A 19,156-nucleotide genomic window follows, 5' to 3' on the forward strand; every position below is an offset into this window, starting at 1 on the left:
TTACTCTTTTCTTATTCTTTTTCACAACCACCATACATATAATATATATATATTACAATCCATGTTACGGTAAAGACTGTGTATCCACCATCTTTTCCTTCTTTAATCTGATGTGATTCTCTTAAAACCTTGGGAGCTCATTGCATTATCTTACCAAAGAACCACCAGATAATTTGCTGTCACTTTTACCAATGAAGGTTATAAAGCTATGCTCCCACCCCCCACCACCCCCCCCCAACCCTGCAGGCCGGGGTGGGGGTAGGGTGTCTCGTACTTGTTGATCTCTTTGGATAGAAAGGAATGCCTGCTGGCTTGAGTAATACATGAGTCCAGTCCCAAGACCCTTCATTTGTTCTTTCCATGACAGCAGATTCAGCAGCTTACAGAATGACTAGGTTGCACAAGATGGTCCTGTAGGAGCTGTGAAGAATGCAGGGATGAAAAGATAAAGAACCTGCCCTCAGGGAGCTTATACTCTACAGGGGGTTGGGGGGAAGGTGGAGACAAGCTCATAAACAGTGTTGGCCGGAAGTTCTACAAAATGTGCTGTAAGAGGAATAATTATTAAAGAACAGAGCTGGCGTGGTCTTCCTGAAATTTCATCAGGGTAGGTGAACAGGGATCACTGGTGATAGTCCAGGGGTTTGAATGCCACATACCAGTGCCCAGGTTACCTGTGTCCTTTGTGGCTGCTTGCTACCAGTCAGGATGGGGCACTAGAGGTACAGCCCACGTGCGGAGAACTTCCAGGGCTGTCCGAGCCCCAGGCTGTCTGATCTTCTGTGGCATTACATACACTTGATTTTTTTACTTGGCAAATAACTAAGTACAACACCATAACCATTTTACACAGTGAGATTACTCACTGAGCTCACAAAGAAAACCACATCCTCTCCCCCAGAGCTTCGTCAGCTTCAGCAATATCTGTGGACTCAGGCCTTACAGAGGGCTGAGATAGTGACAGGCCGGGAGGGTCCACCCTTCAGAACCTTTGGAGGGGTAATCTGCACACATGTCATTTTTTTTTCCTCTCTCCTTTTCTCTTAAAGCCCAGTAAATGAGTAAGGGCGAGTCAACATTGACAGATTCAATAGAGAGTTGTGCAAGCTGCCCTGGAGTCCCCCGGGCGGGTGGGTGGTGTGCACCCGTGTCCCTCTGTGTATTTGCCCCCTGCGTGATCAGATGGCCACCCCCTTCACCCCCCCACCCCCTCCCTCAGACTTTCTCCGCTTGACTTTGGTCAGTGCCCGAGAACGCTTGCTCGCAGATGGCCTCTTCCCGTTATTTCTATGTCCTTCCATGAGTTTGACAGTCCCTCTCGCTGCTGATCTGGCATAAGGGACCACAGACTGGAGCCTGGATTTCCTGTCCCTTGGTCAGTAGGTCAGTCACCTTACCTGCCCCCACTGACACACACACACCCCTCTCACTGGTCAGCAGGTCTCTGTGGAGTGTCCCAAAGGACTGGTGACTCAGGACTGGACTCAGCATCCTTATTATTATTTTTTTTTTAGCATCCTTATTAAAACTAATACTATGCTCCTATAATCCCTTACAGTTTATTAAGGAGCCTTTCACCTGTGATGTCTTTTGAGCCCGCCAACAGCCCTCATCTTTCTGATGGGGAAATGGTTTAGATTACGTGTGTTAGCCAGACTCGTGCACTTCTGGGGATGGAGCTGGACCCTGACTTTGAGGGCTTGGACTGCCCACCCCCCCACCCCCCCACCCCCCGCCCAGGTTTCCATTCCTCCCATTAGGCCTCCTCTCCCTGGGTCTACACCATGCACACATGTCTACAAAGCAGAAGTTGTCAGTCCTCCCGGCTCTTTGGCCTTGGATTATACGGAAACTTGGTTGCCTGACTCCTCTTAATCTGCTTTGTTTCCATCTGGTTTTTAACTTCTATTTGTCTCTCCTAAACCAGAGGAAATTCAATCAATCTCCTACACCAATCTCTGGAAATTCAAGTGTCAGTAACTCATTGGTTTCCTTACACATAGGTAAATTGTCCCCACAGTTTGGGAAGCAGGGTTTCCTTGTTCGTTTTTGGCAGTTGGCTCAGCACACCCTGAGCATGCAGAACCAACACCTCTTGAGTGAGTATAAGTCACCTCAGTCTTTGTTTCTGCTTACAGTGCACCAACCCCTTTTAGGAATAAGTCCCACTTTACCCGTACGCTGAGGCCTAGTGAAGTCAGGGGGCTTGCTCAAGGTCCCAGTCCTCAGGACCCCAGCACATGCCTCTCTGACCCCATGGCTTGTGTCTCCTGAGCTCCAGGCCGGGGAGTCAGGAAGGCTCATGTGTGATTTCCCAAGCAATGGCTGGCTGTGCCGTGCTGGCACTTGTCAGGTGTGCTGGCCCCAAACTCCAGGGCTGGGAAGAAAGCAACAAGGGGAACAGGATCCAAACGACCTTCCCAGCAGCAGGGCCAAGATGAGGGTGGGTGTTTGGGTTTGGAGAAACCCCCCCCCCCCCCCTGCTTCTCAGGAATAAAAATAAATTCAAAAACAGAGAGGGAAAGGAGACTACAGACTCTCGAAGAGGCCTCCCAAAGAGGTGGGAAGAGCTCAATATCAAGATCTGGAGCCTGTCCATTCTGTTAGTTTGGCTGTTGCCTCACATTTGAGGAAATCTTTAAACAGGAGAGCTCTCGTGTCGTCTTGGGTGGAGCAGGGGGGTGCAGGTTGGCATCCAGCTCTGCCATCCAGCGGGAAAGAACCCCAGGGAAGTGAGTGGATGGTGTGAGCTCTCACAGAAGAGAAGATAGGCATTAGAAAGTACTTTGAAAAAGTAAGCTGCTGCTGTTTATGTAGCTTCTTGGCAAAGCAGACCACAGAGCCAGTGTCGCACCACTTCCTGCTGGTGGTTTTCTTTGGTCCTAGGGCGAGTGCGGGAGCTGTGCCCACAGAGAGGACTCTGGGGCATGGGTAAGATGAGTGGGGACCAGCCCACACAGCGAGTCCCGAGTCCCAGTGGAGGCTTTCCTTTCTCTCCTTCTCTCTCTCTTGTGGCCTTTAGCTTTCAGTAGTGAAAGAATTGGCTTCCAGCTGTTTCTTTGGCCTCTTTGCTCAGAGAACTTCTGAAAGATTGCTCACTTGCCTTCACCTTTGGCAGTCGACAAGCTTCCATCCTCTCATTTTTCTCCAGAATGTGTTGCATCACCAGCCACGTGCACATCAGTCAGTTCCCCTCCCTTCCCGTCCTACCTCAGCCCCTAAGCTGAGCCTCACCTCCGTTGTTGTAGGAGACCTTTTGAATATGGAGACCTGAACCCTTCACCCAACTCTCACGCAATACGTCTTTCAGTATTCAAATAGACATTGGAATAGCACGGTTAGTGTTAGGGCTGTGTCTCCTATCAACAACTTTTTAGAAACCTGGTCTTGCCATGGGAGAGTTCATCAGAAGAGACACTCAACAGTTGATGAGGAACCCTGATCAAAAAAAAGCAAGCAAACAAAACATATGTTCAAGTGGTAGGCCCCAAAAGTGCTACCAGGAGGATCCTGTCAACTTAGGTGTGGCCCTGGCATTCTTCTTCTTGACTACCCTTGGTCAAGAGGACATATTCAGTTCTCTCAAACTCTCTTCTCGCCAAAATCCAGTCCATAGGGTGCATGACTCTGACAGGACACTAACCCATGTTAAGAGAGCATTTATTAATACCAGGTAAAGAGCTAAGTATTAAATACCTCCTGGGTATAGGACACTGTTCTGAAATACCAAAGGCTCACAGACGCACATAATATACAGTTCTTATTCTCAGAGACTTTACAGGCTAATATGAACAACTAGGACAAATACACAGTGGAACATGGTGTCGGGAATAATGTCAGTAATAAAGTTTTATAAAATTTTCTGACATTTAAAGGATGCAAAGATCTTTTTCTGTTTGAAAGGGAAAGTTGCATAATGGTGTTAACATTTGAGATGGACCTAGGAGAATGAGTTGATTTGGATTGGCTGGAATGAAAGGAGAAGCAAGCATCTCTGGGAGAGGGAAGAGTGAGGGTACTGTCATGGAATTGTGAGTGGGTGGGGAAGAATTGAGTGCTCCCATTTGACGAGAGGCTAGCACGTAGGGGAGAGCAGTGTGAAGTACTCACTGGAAGATAGGCTGGGACAGCATCATGAAAACAAACTGTTTGGGCTACTCTATGAAAAGATTAATCTTTGTAGAGTGGTGATACAGGGATGGTTAGAGAGGGATGGTTAGGAGGGATGGTTAGTAATCCAGGCAAGAGGTGGTGAGGCTTTGGTGGAAACAGTGAGATTGGAAAGGGAGGGATTGAAGTGACCAGCACTGCAGAGGTAGATTCTTTAGGCTTGAGGTGATGTGGAACCAGGAGGAACAAATAGGAATCCCATGAGCTCATATCTGGAAGATTAAGGAAATAAGGTACCGAAACAAGAATGTCTGAAAGAGGACCTGGGGTAGGGGGTGTTGATGAGTTTGGAGCTGGGCATGTTTAAGTATTAGATGTCAGTTAGCTCTGCAGGGAAAGGCATCTCTCTAGTAAATAGTTGGGATTACGGATCTGGAGCTTCTTAAAAGAGCGTTTCAAGAATTCTTTCCCTAGAGGTAGGTAAAGAGGCGATCGCGTTGAAGCCATGAAAACAGATGATATTACCAAAGTAAGTGTGAGGAGAGAAAGGAGGTCAAGGTAGAAATATAAAGAGTAGAGGAGCCATGGAAGCAGCTAGGGACAGCAGTGGAAAATGCAGAAGAAGGCCTGGGCAGGTGCACTAATGTGGCAGCCAGGGAAGGAACGAGAAGGCCTCCACAGAACAGAGGCCATTCTTCCAGGCTAGAGGTTCCAGGAAAGATTCTTATGTGGATGTAGGCTTGGGAAACACAACACTGTCAGATCAGCAGAGGAATGAAGAGAAAAGAAAAGGTTCGGTGTGGTCCAGCCAGCCGCCCTCATATGGGATTTTTCTCGGGAGTGCTTATGATCCCTGGGGTTGGCAGGCGGGTCCAGGCTCCCACAAGCACCAGCACCAGCCGACGAGGATTAGCAGACCAGTCACGTGTGGTCCTCACCACTGCTTATTGTCTCTGGCAAGACATTTCTTTGATGGGAGTTGGCAGCATGGGGAGAAACTCTAGATCTGCTGACCCTGTTTTCTCTGTCTCCTCAGAGTCTGTCATAGGGAACTGCATGGATCGAAGTTCTCCGGGACAAGCGATGGAGCTACCGGATCGCAATGGACTTGGGTACCCCGCACGCCCCCCTGTCAATGAGCACCACAGGCCCCGGACCCTCCAGAGACACCACACGATCCAGAACAGTGATGATGCTTATGTATGTCGGCCCCCTCCTGCCTCTCGAAAGTGGGATCCTAGCAGCCCAAAGCCTGACAGCAGACCTTAGTGGTATGGGGTCACGTCGACCCTTCCATTTTCCTCAACCAGAGTCCAGGACCCCTGGCAACTCTGCAAGCATGTCTTTGAATCACAGACCAGTCAAATCTGTGCTCCCAACCTTAGCCTGAGGAATCCAGAGTAGTTAGTTGCTCTCTTCCTTCTGGTCTGAGTTATTGAACTTCTCCCCGAACAGTCTAAGCTCCAGTCCAAGCACATGAACCCTAGGCTCTTGGTTAGTCTTCTGACGGCTCCATTGGACCTTCTCAGATAAAGGGAACTAATCCGGCTCCGGAAAGCTTTGCTGTTCTAGAGCCAACTCCTAGGGCAGCGCTAATACAGTAGCAACTAGCCACATGTGGCCGTTCATACTTAAATATGTTTTAAATGAAATAAAATAAACTAGTGCCTCAGTCACCCTGGTCACATTGCAGGTGTTCACTAGCCACTTGTGGCTGGGGGCTCTGCAAAGGGCAGGTATAGAGCACTGCCGTGCTTCCGGGGCAGTGCTGTCCTAGGGCCAAGTCTGCGTGGTGCCGAGGATAAGTCAGAAATCCGGTTTTGGAAGGCCATGTAGTTGCTGAGGGCATGTGACCACCAGTGGAAGTTCACTATGCCCTCCCGGCACCCCCACACACACCCCTACCCCATGGGGGAAAGTGAGACAGCCTGTGGATGGCACCCACCTCAGAGGGAGCGTGTCCGGGAGTGGTGCCTGAGGCTGCCCTTCACCTGGGCTCTATTCGAGGGAACCGCTATCCCTAAGGGTCACCTGAGGGTGGCACAGTCTCTGGTATCCCGACTTTTCCTATTTGTTTTCCACAGGTGCAACTGGATAACTTGCCAGGAATGAGTCTTGTGGCTGGAAAAGCACTTAGCTCTGCCCGGATGTCAGATGCTGTTCTCAGCCAGTCCTCACTCATGGGGAGCCAGCAGTTTCAAGATGGGGAGAATGAGGGTAAGGGCCTTATGCAGGCTGCCCCCCTCCCATCTTCACCCGTGACTGGCCTCTTCTGTATGAAGGGCTCATGGGAAGATGGGAAGCCACAGCTTCCCCACGGGGTCTGGACACAAAGCCCTTCGCACTTCTCTCCATCAAGAATGAATGCACGGAGGAGCGTATCTGCTGGCTGAGTGCAGGGCCATCACGTCTATCTTTGTAATGCTTTGCTAAGATGCTGCCTTAATACTATTTTTCTAGTGATTGGGAGGTGTTGTGTTGGAAGTGACTGTGTCCCCCTCTCTTCAGCACCAGTGAAGGGAGGGTAGCATAAGAGATAGAAAGCATAAGCTGTGGAATGGACAAGTCTGCAAGAAATCCTGACTTTGCCCTTTACGGGTTTTACAGACAAGGCACTTAGCCTCTCTGGACCCCAGGGTCCTCCACCCATAGAGTGGCCCAAACTAGATTGTTCTGTGAGGTTAATTGGGTTAGTGTTAAGTACCTACAATGATGCCTGGAGCACAGAGAGTGCCCATAATCAGTGCCTGCAGGCAGTACAACGGCCAGCTCCGTGCCAGAGGTGAATCTCTGCAGGAGCGGCGTCTATGTGCTTGACAGGGAGATAGTGAAGGAACAGGGTGGCGGCAGGAGTCCTGGCTCAGCCCATAGCCACTAACACACAGACGGCATGCTGTGAGCTTGAATTCAGGACTGGGAGTCAGGCTCCAGGGTGCTCACATTTCTCTCCCCCCCGTCCTTGCCCACCTACCACCTCCAGCCCCCAGCTCCCTGCAGATCTCACATGTTCTTTCTGGCCTCGCAGAATGCAGGGAGAGTCTGGTTGGTCACGAGCACCCGGACCTGACAGACGGCAGCCAGCATTTAAACTCCTCTTGCTATCCATCCACGTGCATTACAGACATTCTGCTCAGCTACAAGCACCCCGAGGTCTCCTTCAGCATGGAACAGGCAGGCGTGTAACAGGGAACAGAGAGTGAGTATCTCCCTTCGGCCCCATGCCAGCTCCTGATCCATCGGGGCTTCCTTCTGTGCGCGGTGGCCAGTAACCTGGACGGGGCCACTCCTCCCCTCCTGGTCCTCCCATCGTCCTGCTCTGTCACACGAAGCACTGTGCTGGTTCCGGGGTGTGAGTGGGGAACACAGAGAATACCTGCTGGCCACAGTCTCTTGGTTTAATTATGGGGACAAGACACGTGTTGAAAGTGCCTTCGCCTCCCAAGAAACGGAAGTGAGCTACAGCCTGGGAGGACAGGGCACCTCTGCCCTGGTGATAAGGAAAAGACGGTTCTGAACTACAGTCCTGAAGCAGGAAACCCAGTGGCACAACATGTCTAGCCATAGTGTTCAAGGCTGTGCTGCAATGGGGGGAATATTCCAGACGGGGACAACTCCATGATCAGAAGCCAGGGGTAGGAAACAGGCATGCTGGCCAGCTGGGCTGGAGTAGCCCAGACACGCAGGGGGTGGCACGGCTTCTGTCTTTGAAAGCTGGGATGGAAAACCGTGAACGAACATTAAGCCACCTGCAAACCCATCTTAGAGCCTCCGCGTGGCAAACCTCTTAACCTGAGGTCACATGAGCCAGTTGCATTTCATGAAAATTTTCAGGTGAACGTTGGAGCCTTTTGCTCCGGACTGATTCTCCTCTGTGTCTTCTCTGTTGCAGGTTTGTGTACAGCTCGGGAATGAAAAGGTTGACTTTAACCAACAGTATCTATAGCAGCGTTGCGCCAAATTGCCATTGTGTTTCTGTCCACCCAGAATGTCATGGCTCCTTTCCTCACATTGGTTCATCAGTGTGTGGTTCTTTTGGGTTCAGAGCGGGTTTTGCCATGTTTGCTTGTATGACCAAGTCACCAAGGAAATAAACAGGATACCCACGTTTGTCACCTTTTGTGAAAGCGTATTTGGTATATTTGAGTTGGTGGTTTGGTTTGGTTTGGTTTTGGTTTGAATTTTTTTTTTTTTTTTTTGGTATGTTTTCCTTTGGAGGTGATTTTCTTTCTTCTTTATCCCTCTCTTTTTCTTTTTCTTTCTTTCCTTCTTTCTTTCCTTTGTTGAGACAGAAGAACAAAGCAGTTAAAACCACAGAGGCCAGGAGACCCAGAGCCACTCCCCTCCCCAGCCTCCACCCACAGAGCACCCTCCATTCCTTTGTGTTGCTTACCCACAGGAGCAAATACTAACAGATAACAGCCTCTGGAATCTTAGTGCTAGGGACAGGGAGAGAGGAAGGGGCGATGGCCCCCAGCACTTGGAGACCAGAAAGAGAGTGCAAACAAACAAACAAAAAAGACCCCCCAAGTCTGAACCCTGGGAAGGTCTTTCCTGCTGGGATCCAGGGAAACACTTGTCTGGCCCAGCCAGGATCGCATCGGAACATTAGCATGGAGGCCGGGAGTGGCCTGGCCTTGAGGGGTTGCCAGTTAGAGTGTCTCAGTGTGAGCCTTCTCTTTGGTGTATAACTCAGCTCCCCTCTTACAACCTGGAAAGTTGGTTGCCTTTGTCATCCTGCTGGTTCTACCCATAGACTGAACACCCAACAGTGGTACACTATGCTTTTTGTGTCACCTGTCATTCTCATTTGACAATGTGCTATACAAGGATTGTTTCTTCATACATGCGTGCACGCTTGCGCACGCGCACATACACTTCTCCCTTACAGCCTCTTTGACACAGGCAAGAACAGGAGGTTGTCTTGGGCCTTGCCTCCCTCCTAACCTTCTCCTCCTCCCTGGGCATCCTCAGCCCCTATTTTAATTCTTGATCATGTAGGAATTGTTTTGGGTAAATGTTGATATTATTGTTATTATTATTATTATTATTAATAAATAAAAACAAAGGAATTTTTGTTTAAAAGAGAAATGTCTAACCAGATTCTGTTCTATTGGAATTGTGACTTGCACCTTTTGTTCAGAGTACCTTCTGTAGACGTTGTACTTGTGAGCAGCTCTTACCTGCTAGTGACAGGTGTAGTGGTCTCCTCCCTCCCTCCCCCCCCCCCCTCAGGGCAAGCAGTGCCCACGCAACAGCAACTGTTTGCCGCTCTCTTTGTGTTTCTTCACTGTTAGAAACCAAAGTCTTCTCTGCTGGCTGGGGGCCGACAGAGGATCTGGCCTAGCTCCTTCGATCTGCAAAGCAAGAAAGAGATGTCCAATATTCTGACTCTTGATCCTTTATCCTGGAAAAGGAGAGTGAAGGGTCCCCAGTCCGCTCCTAGTCTTTCATCCTGAATTTGCACAGAAGAAAAGCGGGTGTCCAGCATGGCCATCCTGATGTTGCTGACAGGATCCCCATGCAGCTTGTCCTTCTCACAGATACTGGCAGCTCAGCTCCTGGACCCAGCACCCCTCAAATGGATTTCTGCAATGCGAGAGCCTTTCTCAGCATCTGTCCCGCGTTTCCATGGTCCCCAATGTCCCCTCCACTTGGTGAGGCCACCAACTCCTCACCGGAAGGACGCTCCAAGAAGGCCCGAACAGCTACTGTTTGCCTTCTCTGGGCCCGTTCCAGCGCCGATGCCCCCAGCTGCCCCTTCACCCCCGCGCCCAGCCTGTTCTGTTTACATGGTACTGTGCTGATGGAAGAGCAGGCCGCCATCCTCCAGCAGCCGCCCGGGTGAAAGCCAGTGAGCCTATTAACCGTGCCATCTTGCGAACTACACTTGTAAAAGATCATTGCTTTGTATCGTAGTAACCGATATGCGCCGTATATGTTGAATGTATATGAATATAATTTCATATTTCTGCTCTTTGAAAATGTCAAAAGTATTTTTTTCTTTCTCATTTATGTTGAACTAAAAATGAATTAAAAAGATCTCCAGACCCAAATTGTTGCATTAAGACTTTTAGTCTTTTTTATTTATTTATTTTATTTTAAGACTTTTAGTCTTATTTATTTATTTATTGCCCATCCCCCTGATGGGCAATTTTCAATTTACAAACTTAATACCGGGGGTTGTGAAAATAAAAACCGGATTACGATCCTACGTTGATATATTACTTGCCTTGTGGTTCAGAGTCTAGCTGGGAGAAGCATCCAGGTGGGTGGAGGCTGGAGGCTGAAGAAGCCTACCAAGCATAGGGTGGAGCTTTGAGCAATCCATTATCTCACCCCGCCTTGTCAAGGAGCATTCTCTAGAAGCCTGCACTCAGCCCACACTGTGTCCCCAAGCACCCAGCTTGGACTCTGCCCCCTCAGGAGGGAGCATCTGAGTTTGCTGAGTTGTATAGAAAACAGATTCTTGGGATCCCTGGGTGGCGCAGCGGTTTGGCGCCTTCCTTTGGCCCAGGGCGCAATCCTGGAGACCCGGGATCGAATCCCACGTCGGGCTCCCGGTGCATGGAGCCTGTTTCTCCTCCCTCTGCCTGTGTCTCTGCCTCTCTCTCTCTCTATGACTATCATAAATAAAATAAAATTCTTTAAAAAAAAAAAAAAAAGAAAACAGATTCTTTGAAAGGGTGCTTTTAAAGGAGTGGAAGGAGGTCCTCAAGGACTTGGGGACTTTAGCCAGTCAGCCCAGTGATGGGATTGCCAAATAAGTTTGGGCCAGAAAGGGGACTCCTCCTCTGGCTTTCCTCTTTTATTACTCCTGTACTCCAGAGGGCAGGGTAGAGTTCCCAGCATGGTCCCAGGCATGGCTAAGAGACAGCTGGTCAAGCTGCTTCTCTGAAGGAAGATTGCTGAAGCTGGAAGTACAGACTGGGTTTGTAGAAAGAACAGAAGAGGGAATTTACAAAAGTTTCTGCATTGACGGTGGACCAGACAGTCCCTGTGGGACTGTTTAGAACAGAAAGGGCCTTCCAAGGACCATCTTCCAGAAATCCTCTGAATGGGAACCCACCCAGGGAAGGCTCGAGTGAGTGTCTCTGGGAGCACGCAGCGACATAGCCCGGTGCCTTTCACATCTTGTAACCACCTTCACAGCGGTGCCGCCCCCGTGAATTCAGCCAGGGCACCTTTGGGCCAGAGGTGGGATGAACATCCAGAGGAAGCAGGGTGCTGCCCTCCTGGACAAAGACCAGAGATCTGAGCTCTAGAAAGCAGAAGCCATGTCCACAGATCCTTCCCGACCTTCCTTCTGACTTTCTGCTGCCCACCCACCCCGCACTCCTCCCCATCCAAGGCAGGAATTCAAAGGGCTGGTGCGCTGCCAAGGCACCCAGCCTCGGCTTGTGCAGGTCACAGATGAGCCACCTGTGCCTGGGGCTCCGGGTTACAAGGCCCCGACGAATGGCCTAACTCAGGGCTCTATCACCAGGAGCTGCGACAAAACTGTCAAAAAGGAAATGTGGGGGTGGGGGCTCCTTCTTCCCCTGCTCAGCTGGAAACATCCCAAGCCCAAGTCTCCCCATTCAGTCATTTCGAGTGGGGTCCCGTGATGCTTGGCAGTTCCTCATGCTTGACTTTCCTCCCAAGGCTCCCTTCAGATGACCCTTTATCATCCTGGTGACACTTTAGTGTGCCAATGTCACTCATCAAGCAAATATTTGTTGAGTGTCTGTTATGTGCCAAGCCTAGCAGGGGACAGAGTCCTCCCAGTGCAGACTGACCAGTGTGACATTGGGACGTGAATTGTGAAATGAGTCGCTAATCATTCTGAGCAAACTCCACTGCTGCAGTCAGCTAGCAGCGCTCCCGCGTGTGTCGAGGAAGCCAGGGCCAGCCGCCTTGGCAACCTTCTTCGGAAACGGACATTCTGGAGAGTCCCAAGACCAAGGAAAGAGGGCATGGTGACACGGCGCCCACACTGGGGGGCCTTCGCTAAGCAGCTAGCGCAGTCCGTGGGCCCTGGACGCCTCTCACAGGGACCGGCTGCACCGCAGGCCGGTTCTGGGAGGCACAGGGGCTTCCTCTCTGAAATCCTAGTAATCACTGCACTCCAGCAGAAACAGTAGACAGACACGCTAGTGATCAAGTATAATAAAAAAAAAAAAAGAAAGCTTGCGGGGGCGCCTGGGTGGCTCAGTCCGTGAAGCATCTGCCTTCAGCTCAGGTCATGATCCTGGGGTCCTGGACTCAAGCCCCATGTGGGCCTCCCTGCTCAGGGCGGAGTGCTGCTCCCTCTCCCTCTGCCTCTCCCCTTGCTTGTGATCTCTCTCTCTCTCTCTCTCTCTCTCTCTGCGTCGATAGAGAAAGAAAACATTTGCTGCTTGTGAGGATGCTGTCAAAGCACTCCGTAGCCCCGATGCCTTGAGATCCCTGAGCTGGGAAACTGAGGAGCCCCTGATCAGAACACACGGGCTGGGAGGGCGGGAAGCCCTGCTGCCGGTGGCCAGCCAGGCCTCCTGACTCCCGCTCCTGGTAGCGCCAAGTACTAGCGGCTGGAGGCCAAGGGCAGCTCTTGGCAGCTCTGAGCGGCTGTCTTCTCATACGCAAGGCAACAGCGAAAATACTTGCCTGCCGGGCTTTCCAGGGACGATCGTGGAAGTGCTTTGGCCACTAAGGCACCACACCGATGTTGGAATCAGGTTTACCCATAATAATCATTTCGGCAGTGAACCAAAGAGAAGGGCGCAACCATGGCACGTAGCTTGGAGTCCAACCAGTAAGTTTCTGAGATCCCCCAAGTGCCGGGTGTGGCGAGCTCTACCCCCAAAAAGAAAGGGGGCCTCTCTTGGCCGAAGACATCCATGAGCTGCCCCCTGAGGGGACCAGCCTCGCCTCTGCTCCTTAAACCACTGGCCGGAAGCTGGGCGAGCCAAGGGACGGCCCAGGCGGACTGTTCGGTGAGACCAGCTCCTCTGCAGGGCCCCGTGGACTCCGCAGCTGGGTCAGTCGGGAACGGGGGCCCCAGATCTCAGCATCTGCAAGTCAGGGCCACACAGAAAATCTGAGTCCTTGCCACTTCTGCCTCCAGAAGCTGAGGTGTCAGCTCTGGGCTGACAGTACAAGTGTGTTCAGTGGGAGCAAGGGGATAGAATGCCGGAAATTGGGATTATGGGACACAGAAGGGTTACGAAGTGCCAGCTACCTTTTGGTTTTGCCACGGATGTTCAAATTTGGTGCTTGAAACAACACACATTTATTACCTCAGTATAGCTCTAGAGGTCAAAAGTCCCAAGGGGTCACACAAAGCTGAAATCCTGGTGTCAGCAGAGCTGCCTTTCTTGGAGCCGCAGGGGAACATCCGTTTCCTCACCTCCTCCAGCTTCCGGAGGCCTCGCACACTGCCGGGCTCTGGCCTCCTCCCTGCACATCGCCCTGACCTGCGTTGCTGGCCCCTTGTCTCTTCTCGCTCCTGCCTCCCTCTTGTGTATATAACCCCCTTGTGCTGACACTGGGCCCACCTGGATAACCCAGGAAAATCGCCCACCTCAACGTCCTTGTAATCTCACATCTACAAAGCCCCTTTTGCCACGGGTCAGTCCCAGGTCCGGGGATTAGGACCTGAACATCTTGGGGCGGTGGGGGGGACATTATTCCGCCTGCCGTACCCCCCTGCCGAGACGCTAGGGATGGCATGGTCCGTCATTGTCTCCTTCAACAGATAAGCTGCTGCAGCTTGCCCAGGGTCACACGGCTGGGGTTCAAACCCGAGCCTGTCCAGCCCCAAGCCTCTTATCGGAGCTAAAGGGCAAGAGACAGGCTACCGTGGGAGCAGCCCGGAGCCGGGCAGCTCTGGGACCTGGCGGACAGCAGGGAGATTCCTGGGCAGATGCTGCAGGCTGCATTTCTATCCCGGTGCATCCAAAGTCCATCCCTGCCTCCGACGTGCTGAGAGACCAGAGGCAGAGGGCACAAGGCTCCCCTGTCTCCAGCTTCCTGGTGTGCAAGGTGGCGGGGCGGGGGAGGCCGCCGGCTGATGGCTCTGACTCAGGCCCTGCCGTGAGCTGGCATCCGAGGCGCTGGGCCTCCCGGGAGAACCCCTGCCGAGCCGCGCTGCAGGGTGCTCTGCGTTACCGGGGCTCCCTGGGCCTCCAACGGCTCGAGCCATTTTTGTCTCCATTTTACTGATAGGAAACTGAGGCTCGGAGACATTACAGCACTGGCTCGCGATCCTCCGCCAGGATTTTGCAAATCAGGGGCAGAGTGAAGCGAGTAACCAGGTCCCCTGCGGCCTCCTACTGCAGAGGTCTCCTCCCCACCCCCGCTCCGGGGACCCCTAAAGTCCGGTATCCCCCCTCACTGTGTGCACTCCAATGTAAACAGGAACCAGGCAAAGATACACGGATTCAACTGAAGTGCCTCCCCTTTGTTCTGACATTGTGCCCTTTCATGATGTTTAAAAGAAAAAATCTTTCCTCTTTTGAAGTGCTGGGCGCGGCAGAGGGTGGCGTTTGGGGGAGACAGTGGTTGACGTTTTTACACGACAAAATCAAAAGTTGGCAACTCCGAGTGGGTCTCTAGATTTTGTTTTGAAATGTCAGAGCCCCCCCACCCCCACCCCCCGCAAGTCTCTATCTGGGAAGCACGGAGCCCTCCCCAGGGTCCCCAGGCCACTTCCTGGCACCACAGGCCCCTTGGGTCAAGGGTTTGGGAGGCCTGAGAGAGCCTGCAGAGAGGTCTGCTGACCTGTTGGGACAAAACAGGCCACAGCGTGTTGGTGGGAAGACCACTGCCTCTGGAGAAGAAAGGCAGGGTGGGGGCAAAGTAATCTCCCTGGAATCTAAGGGGCTGTGGGGGAGCACACCTCCTGACCGGAGGAGTCCCAGCGGTCCCTGGCCAGCCGCTGTCTCTTGCTTCAGTCCCTCCACTCCCCGGCTCCACCGGCACAGGGGACAGCGGGGCGGGGGGGGGGGCACACATCCCCCCCAGCATCACCACCACCAGGAGGGATGGGTGCAGAGGACCCCGATCCTGGGGACCTGCAAGCCTGCAACCACCCCCCCACCCCCCACCCCCAGTCCCCGTCTGACCCCTTGATCCCTGGCCCGGTGGCCCCCGCACAGCCTCCTGTTTGCCCACTCTATTTGTCCGGCCCCGGGGACAGGGATGATCCTTGAACTCTGAGTTCCACATCGCTGGGACCAGTGAGCAGCAGTAGCAAGGCCTGGGCTGGGCTTATCTGCCTCCCTGCCCGGCCCCTGCCCGGAGACATAAATAGGCGGGGAGAGCCGGCCCGGCAGGCTCCTGAGCGCCTGGTGAGTGCCGCTGCCCGTCCCCCGGCCCGGGCCCTGTGTCTGGGGCTCCGGGGGCCTGGCTGCGGGCTGTGCCCTGCCTGGGGACCCTCTCCCGCCCCAGAAGAACAGGTGGGGGAGCACAGGGCTCCTCCACGCTACCGGCCGCCCCACTCACCAGGACCCTCTTCTCCTGCAGGTCCCCTGTGTCCCTTCAGGATGAAAGCCGCACTGCTGACCTTGGCCGTGCTCTTCCTCACGGGTAGGTGACCCCAATCTAGGAAGCCCACCACTGTGGGGCCCCTTCTCCCAGACTCCTGTGGGCCACCCTCCTGGGCACTCCCGGACCCATCGCCCCTGACTGCAAGCCTGGCATTTCAGCCCCGATCGCCCTCTGGAGTGGGCCTGACCTGGGTCTCCCCTCTCACCCCCAGGGAGCCAGGCTCGGCACTTCTGGCAGCAAGATGAACCCCAGTCACCCTGGGATCGGGTGAAGGATTTAGCCACGGTGTATGTGGACGCAGTCAAAGACGGCGGCAGAGACTATGTGGCCCAGTTTGAAGCCTCCGCCCTGGGAAAACAGCTGAAGTATGGACCCAACCTGGGGTGCAGGGGGCAGGGGTAGGGGTGGCCGGCTTGGGGGGCACAGAGAGGCCTGCGGGAAAATGCAGCCAGACCAGCCAAATCCCCACCTGCTATTTCCTGGGCCCCCACGGAAGGCCTGGAGAAACCGGAACGGGATCCCCCCAATAACCACCGTCTCAGAACTCGTTTTAGGGAGAACAAGGTACGGAGCGCCCAGCAAGGGGTTAGATCCGAGCGGGTGCGCCGCGGCAGCGCGCCCCCCACCCTTAGCTCCTCCTCTGCTCCCGGCCAGCGAGGATGGACTGGAGTATAGGGACTGGTCCTCGAGGCCCGGCTTTGGGGACGGGCAGCACGGGGCACCCGACCCAGCCCCGTGTCTCCCGGCTCCTCGGCCCATCAGCACCAGGGCATGTCCTGGGGCAGGCGCCCGGCGGGGGCAGCTGCTGCTCGGGCCTCACCGCCGGCCGCCGTGGGGAGCCGGGCCCGCAGCTCGGGCGCTGTCCGGGGATCCGCGGGAGGCCACCCCTGACCCCCTCGCTCCGCCCGCCCCTGCAGCCTGAAGCTCCTGGACAACTGGGACAGCCTGAGCAGCACGGTGGCCAAGCTGCGCGAACAGATCGGCCCGGTCACCCAGGAGTTCTGGGATAACCTGGAGAAGGAGACGGAGGTGCTGCGGCAGGAGATGAGCAAGGACCTGGAGGAGGTGAAGCAGAAGGTGCAGCCCTACCTGGACGACTTCCAGAAGAAGTGGCAGGAGGAGGTGGAGCTGTACCGCCAGAAGGTGGCGCCGCTGGGCTCGGAGCTGCGCGAGGGCGCGCGCCAGAAGCTGCAGGAGCTGCAGGAGAAGCTGAGCCCGCTGGGCGAGGAGCTGCGGGACCGCGCGCGCACCCACGTGGACGCGCTGCGCGCCCAGCTGGCGCCCTACAGCGACGACCTGCGCGAGCGCCTGGCGGCCCGGCTGCAGGCGCTCAAGGAGGGCGGCGGCGCCAGCCTGGCCGAGTACCACGCCCGGGCCAGCGAGCAGCTGAGCGCGCTCGGCGAGAAGGCCAGGCCCGCGCTCGAGGACCTGCGCCAGGGCCTGCTGCCCGTGCTGGAGAGCTTCAAGGTCAGCCTGCTGGCTGCCATCGACGAGGCCACCAAGAAGCTGAACGCGCAGTGACGCGCCCGCCCCCCCCCCCCCCGTCCGTCCGTCTGTCCGTCCGCCCCCCCCCCCCCCCCCGTCCGTCTGTCCGTCCTCCCGCCCCGTCCGCCGGGCCCTCGGAATGCGGGTTTGGAGGCCGCGGCTGATTTTTAAACAATAAAATGTGCCCCGAACCCTGGACGTTGTTTCTTGGGCGGAGGGAGCGGGGGTGCGGGGCGGGGGGTTGGGGGGGGCCCTGCCGGTGTCGCGGCCCGAGGGCATCGGACGGACCGCGCTGCGGGGCCAGGGGCGCACGCCCTGAGCCCGAACCTGCGAGCCCCCGACTGGGACCCGCCGCAAACAGGGCTGGTTCTGCGGGGAGAAGGGGGCGCCCTCGCCCCGGGGAGCCCCAGGCCAGGGCCTCCGGCAGCCCTCGCGCTCCGGGCCAGCCGGGGTGGGCCTCAGGGAGCCCCTGGGGCTGAAGGATGGGCCCGGCTCCCGCGAGGGCTTGGCCTTTGCTCCTGCCTCCTTTTTTTTTTCTTTTTTTTTTTTTAAGATCTTATTTATTTATTCATAGAGAGAGAGAGAGAGAGGCAGAGACACAGGCAGAGGGAGAAGCAGGCTCCATGCAGGGAGCCCGACGTGGGACTCGATCCCGGGTCTCCAGGATCACACCCCGGGCTGCAGGCAGCTCTAAACCGCTGCACCACAGGGGCTGCCCTCCTGCCTCCTTTAGTGATTCAAAAAATGAAGAAAAAGATGCGCCCCTTTCCTTTTTTATTTTTTTTTAACAAGGGCAGCAGGCCACTCCTCACACCCCTGCCCCTTCCAGGATTGGAGGGTATTTCCTCCCACAGCTGTCAGCCAGCTATCCCCCGCGGGGGGGCCCCAAGCCTGGGTCACCACAACAACCCCCACCTCTTGCAGGTGATGAGCCCATTTTTATCTCCAAGATGCCTTCGTGTCCTCCATCCCACCACCTCCTTCCCCAAATCCTGGCGGCGCCGCCCCCACATCCGCCCCCACATCCACGGTACAGATGAGAAAGCTGAAGCTGTGTGAAGTCACTCGCCAAGGATCAAGAGCAGGATGGACTGGGCTGCCCTTTCCAGACCCATCCCGGCTCTTTAAAAAAACAAAACTGTGTGGCCGGGCACTCAAGTGCACACCCACCGCTGGGCACACATGCACACACATTCTCAAGTAGAATGTCCTTGTCCGCAGCTGGCCCTTCTTCACACTCAGGGACGTGTTCCCCCCCCCCCCCCCCCCCCGCCGTGTGCACACACATCACTTCACTGGGCAGTGCACTAATGGAGCTTTCCCTACTGTCCCCCCAAGAGCCCTTTGCCCCCCCCCCGCCACTCCCCTCATGTCCAGTGTGTCCTGAAAATTATTGGATAAATAAGTGGGCTTTGGAGTTCTAACCATCCAGAGCTGCAAGGGGTGTGAAGCCCGGATTCGGGTGAGAACACTTTCCAGGTGCGGGTACTGCCCCAGCCCATTTGGGCCAGAAGAGAAGCCCAGGTGGATTGCCAGGGAGAGAGTGGATGACTCCAAGTGGGATTGGGTGCACTGATGCCACCAAGAGGTGACAAGGAGCCCTCTGACACCCAGTGTAGGCGTCACTAAGTTTTTAATGTATCAGCTGAGCAGAGTAGGAAGAGCAGGTGACCTGGGCTTGAGGTCCGGCTCTGTCATTTGCTGACTCCATGACACTGGGCAAGGGCCTTCATCTTTCTGAGCCTCAGTTTTACCATCGGAAGAGCTGGGGGCTGCTCAAGCAGCCTGCGGTTCTGGGACTTCCTGATATGAACATCTGCTGGGTGGTGTGGACACGAGGGAAACAGCCTCTCTTGGGTAACTTTGGGTCCCTTCTTAGCTCCCCGGACACTGGATCCTCCCCAACTCCGATTCTGGTCCCAGGGGGATTTCAGCTCAGCTTGTAGCAACGATAATGACCATTTGCCAGGTACTTTGATGTGCTGGGTGTTGTGCACAGTCTTACCTCTTTCGTTCATTCATTCAACAAACCTGCAATGGAGGTTGTATTGTTGCA

General features: G+C 54.5%; 2 protein-coding genes across 11 annotated transcripts in view; both read left to right on the forward strand.

The window, feature by feature from the left end:
• The window catches only part of SIK3 (SIK family kinase 3), a 239,344-nt gene extending 229,181 nt beyond the window's left edge, over positions 1-10,163 (forward strand). For all 10 annotated transcript variants that reach the window (XM_072729734.1, XM_072729740.1, XM_072729738.1 and 7 more), the window contains 4 exons: positions 5,147-5,310; positions 6,195-6,327; positions 7,136-7,306; positions 8,000-10,163. In XM_072729734.1, the coding sequence (XP_072585835.1) occupies positions 5,147-5,310; positions 6,195-6,327; positions 7,136-7,293 (455 nt within the window). In that variant the 3' untranslated portion in view covers positions 7,294-7,306; positions 8,000-10,163. The remainder of the gene's footprint in view (positions 1-5,146; positions 5,311-6,194; positions 6,328-7,135; positions 7,307-7,999) is intronic.
• A 5,118-nt stretch (positions 10,164-15,281) lies between these two features.
• APOA1 (apolipoprotein A1) lies at positions 15,282-17,291 on the forward strand. The gene is made up of 4 exons (XM_025999183.2): positions 15,282-15,416; positions 15,592-15,654; positions 15,827-15,980; positions 16,533-17,291. The coding sequence occupies exons 2-4, from the start codon at positions 15,612-15,614 to the stop codon at positions 17,134-17,136; spliced, it is 801 nt and encodes a 266-aa protein (XP_025854968.1). The 5' UTR covers positions 15,282-15,416; positions 15,592-15,611; the 3' UTR covers positions 17,137-17,291.
• Positions 17,292-19,156: the final 1,865 nt, after the last annotated feature.

This window comes from Vulpes vulpes, chromosome 12 (genome assembly GCF_048418805.1).
Source record: "Vulpes vulpes isolate BD-2025 chromosome 12, VulVul3, whole genome shotgun sequence".
Taxonomy (NCBI): Eukaryota; Metazoa; Chordata; class Mammalia; order Carnivora; family Canidae; genus Vulpes; species Vulpes vulpes.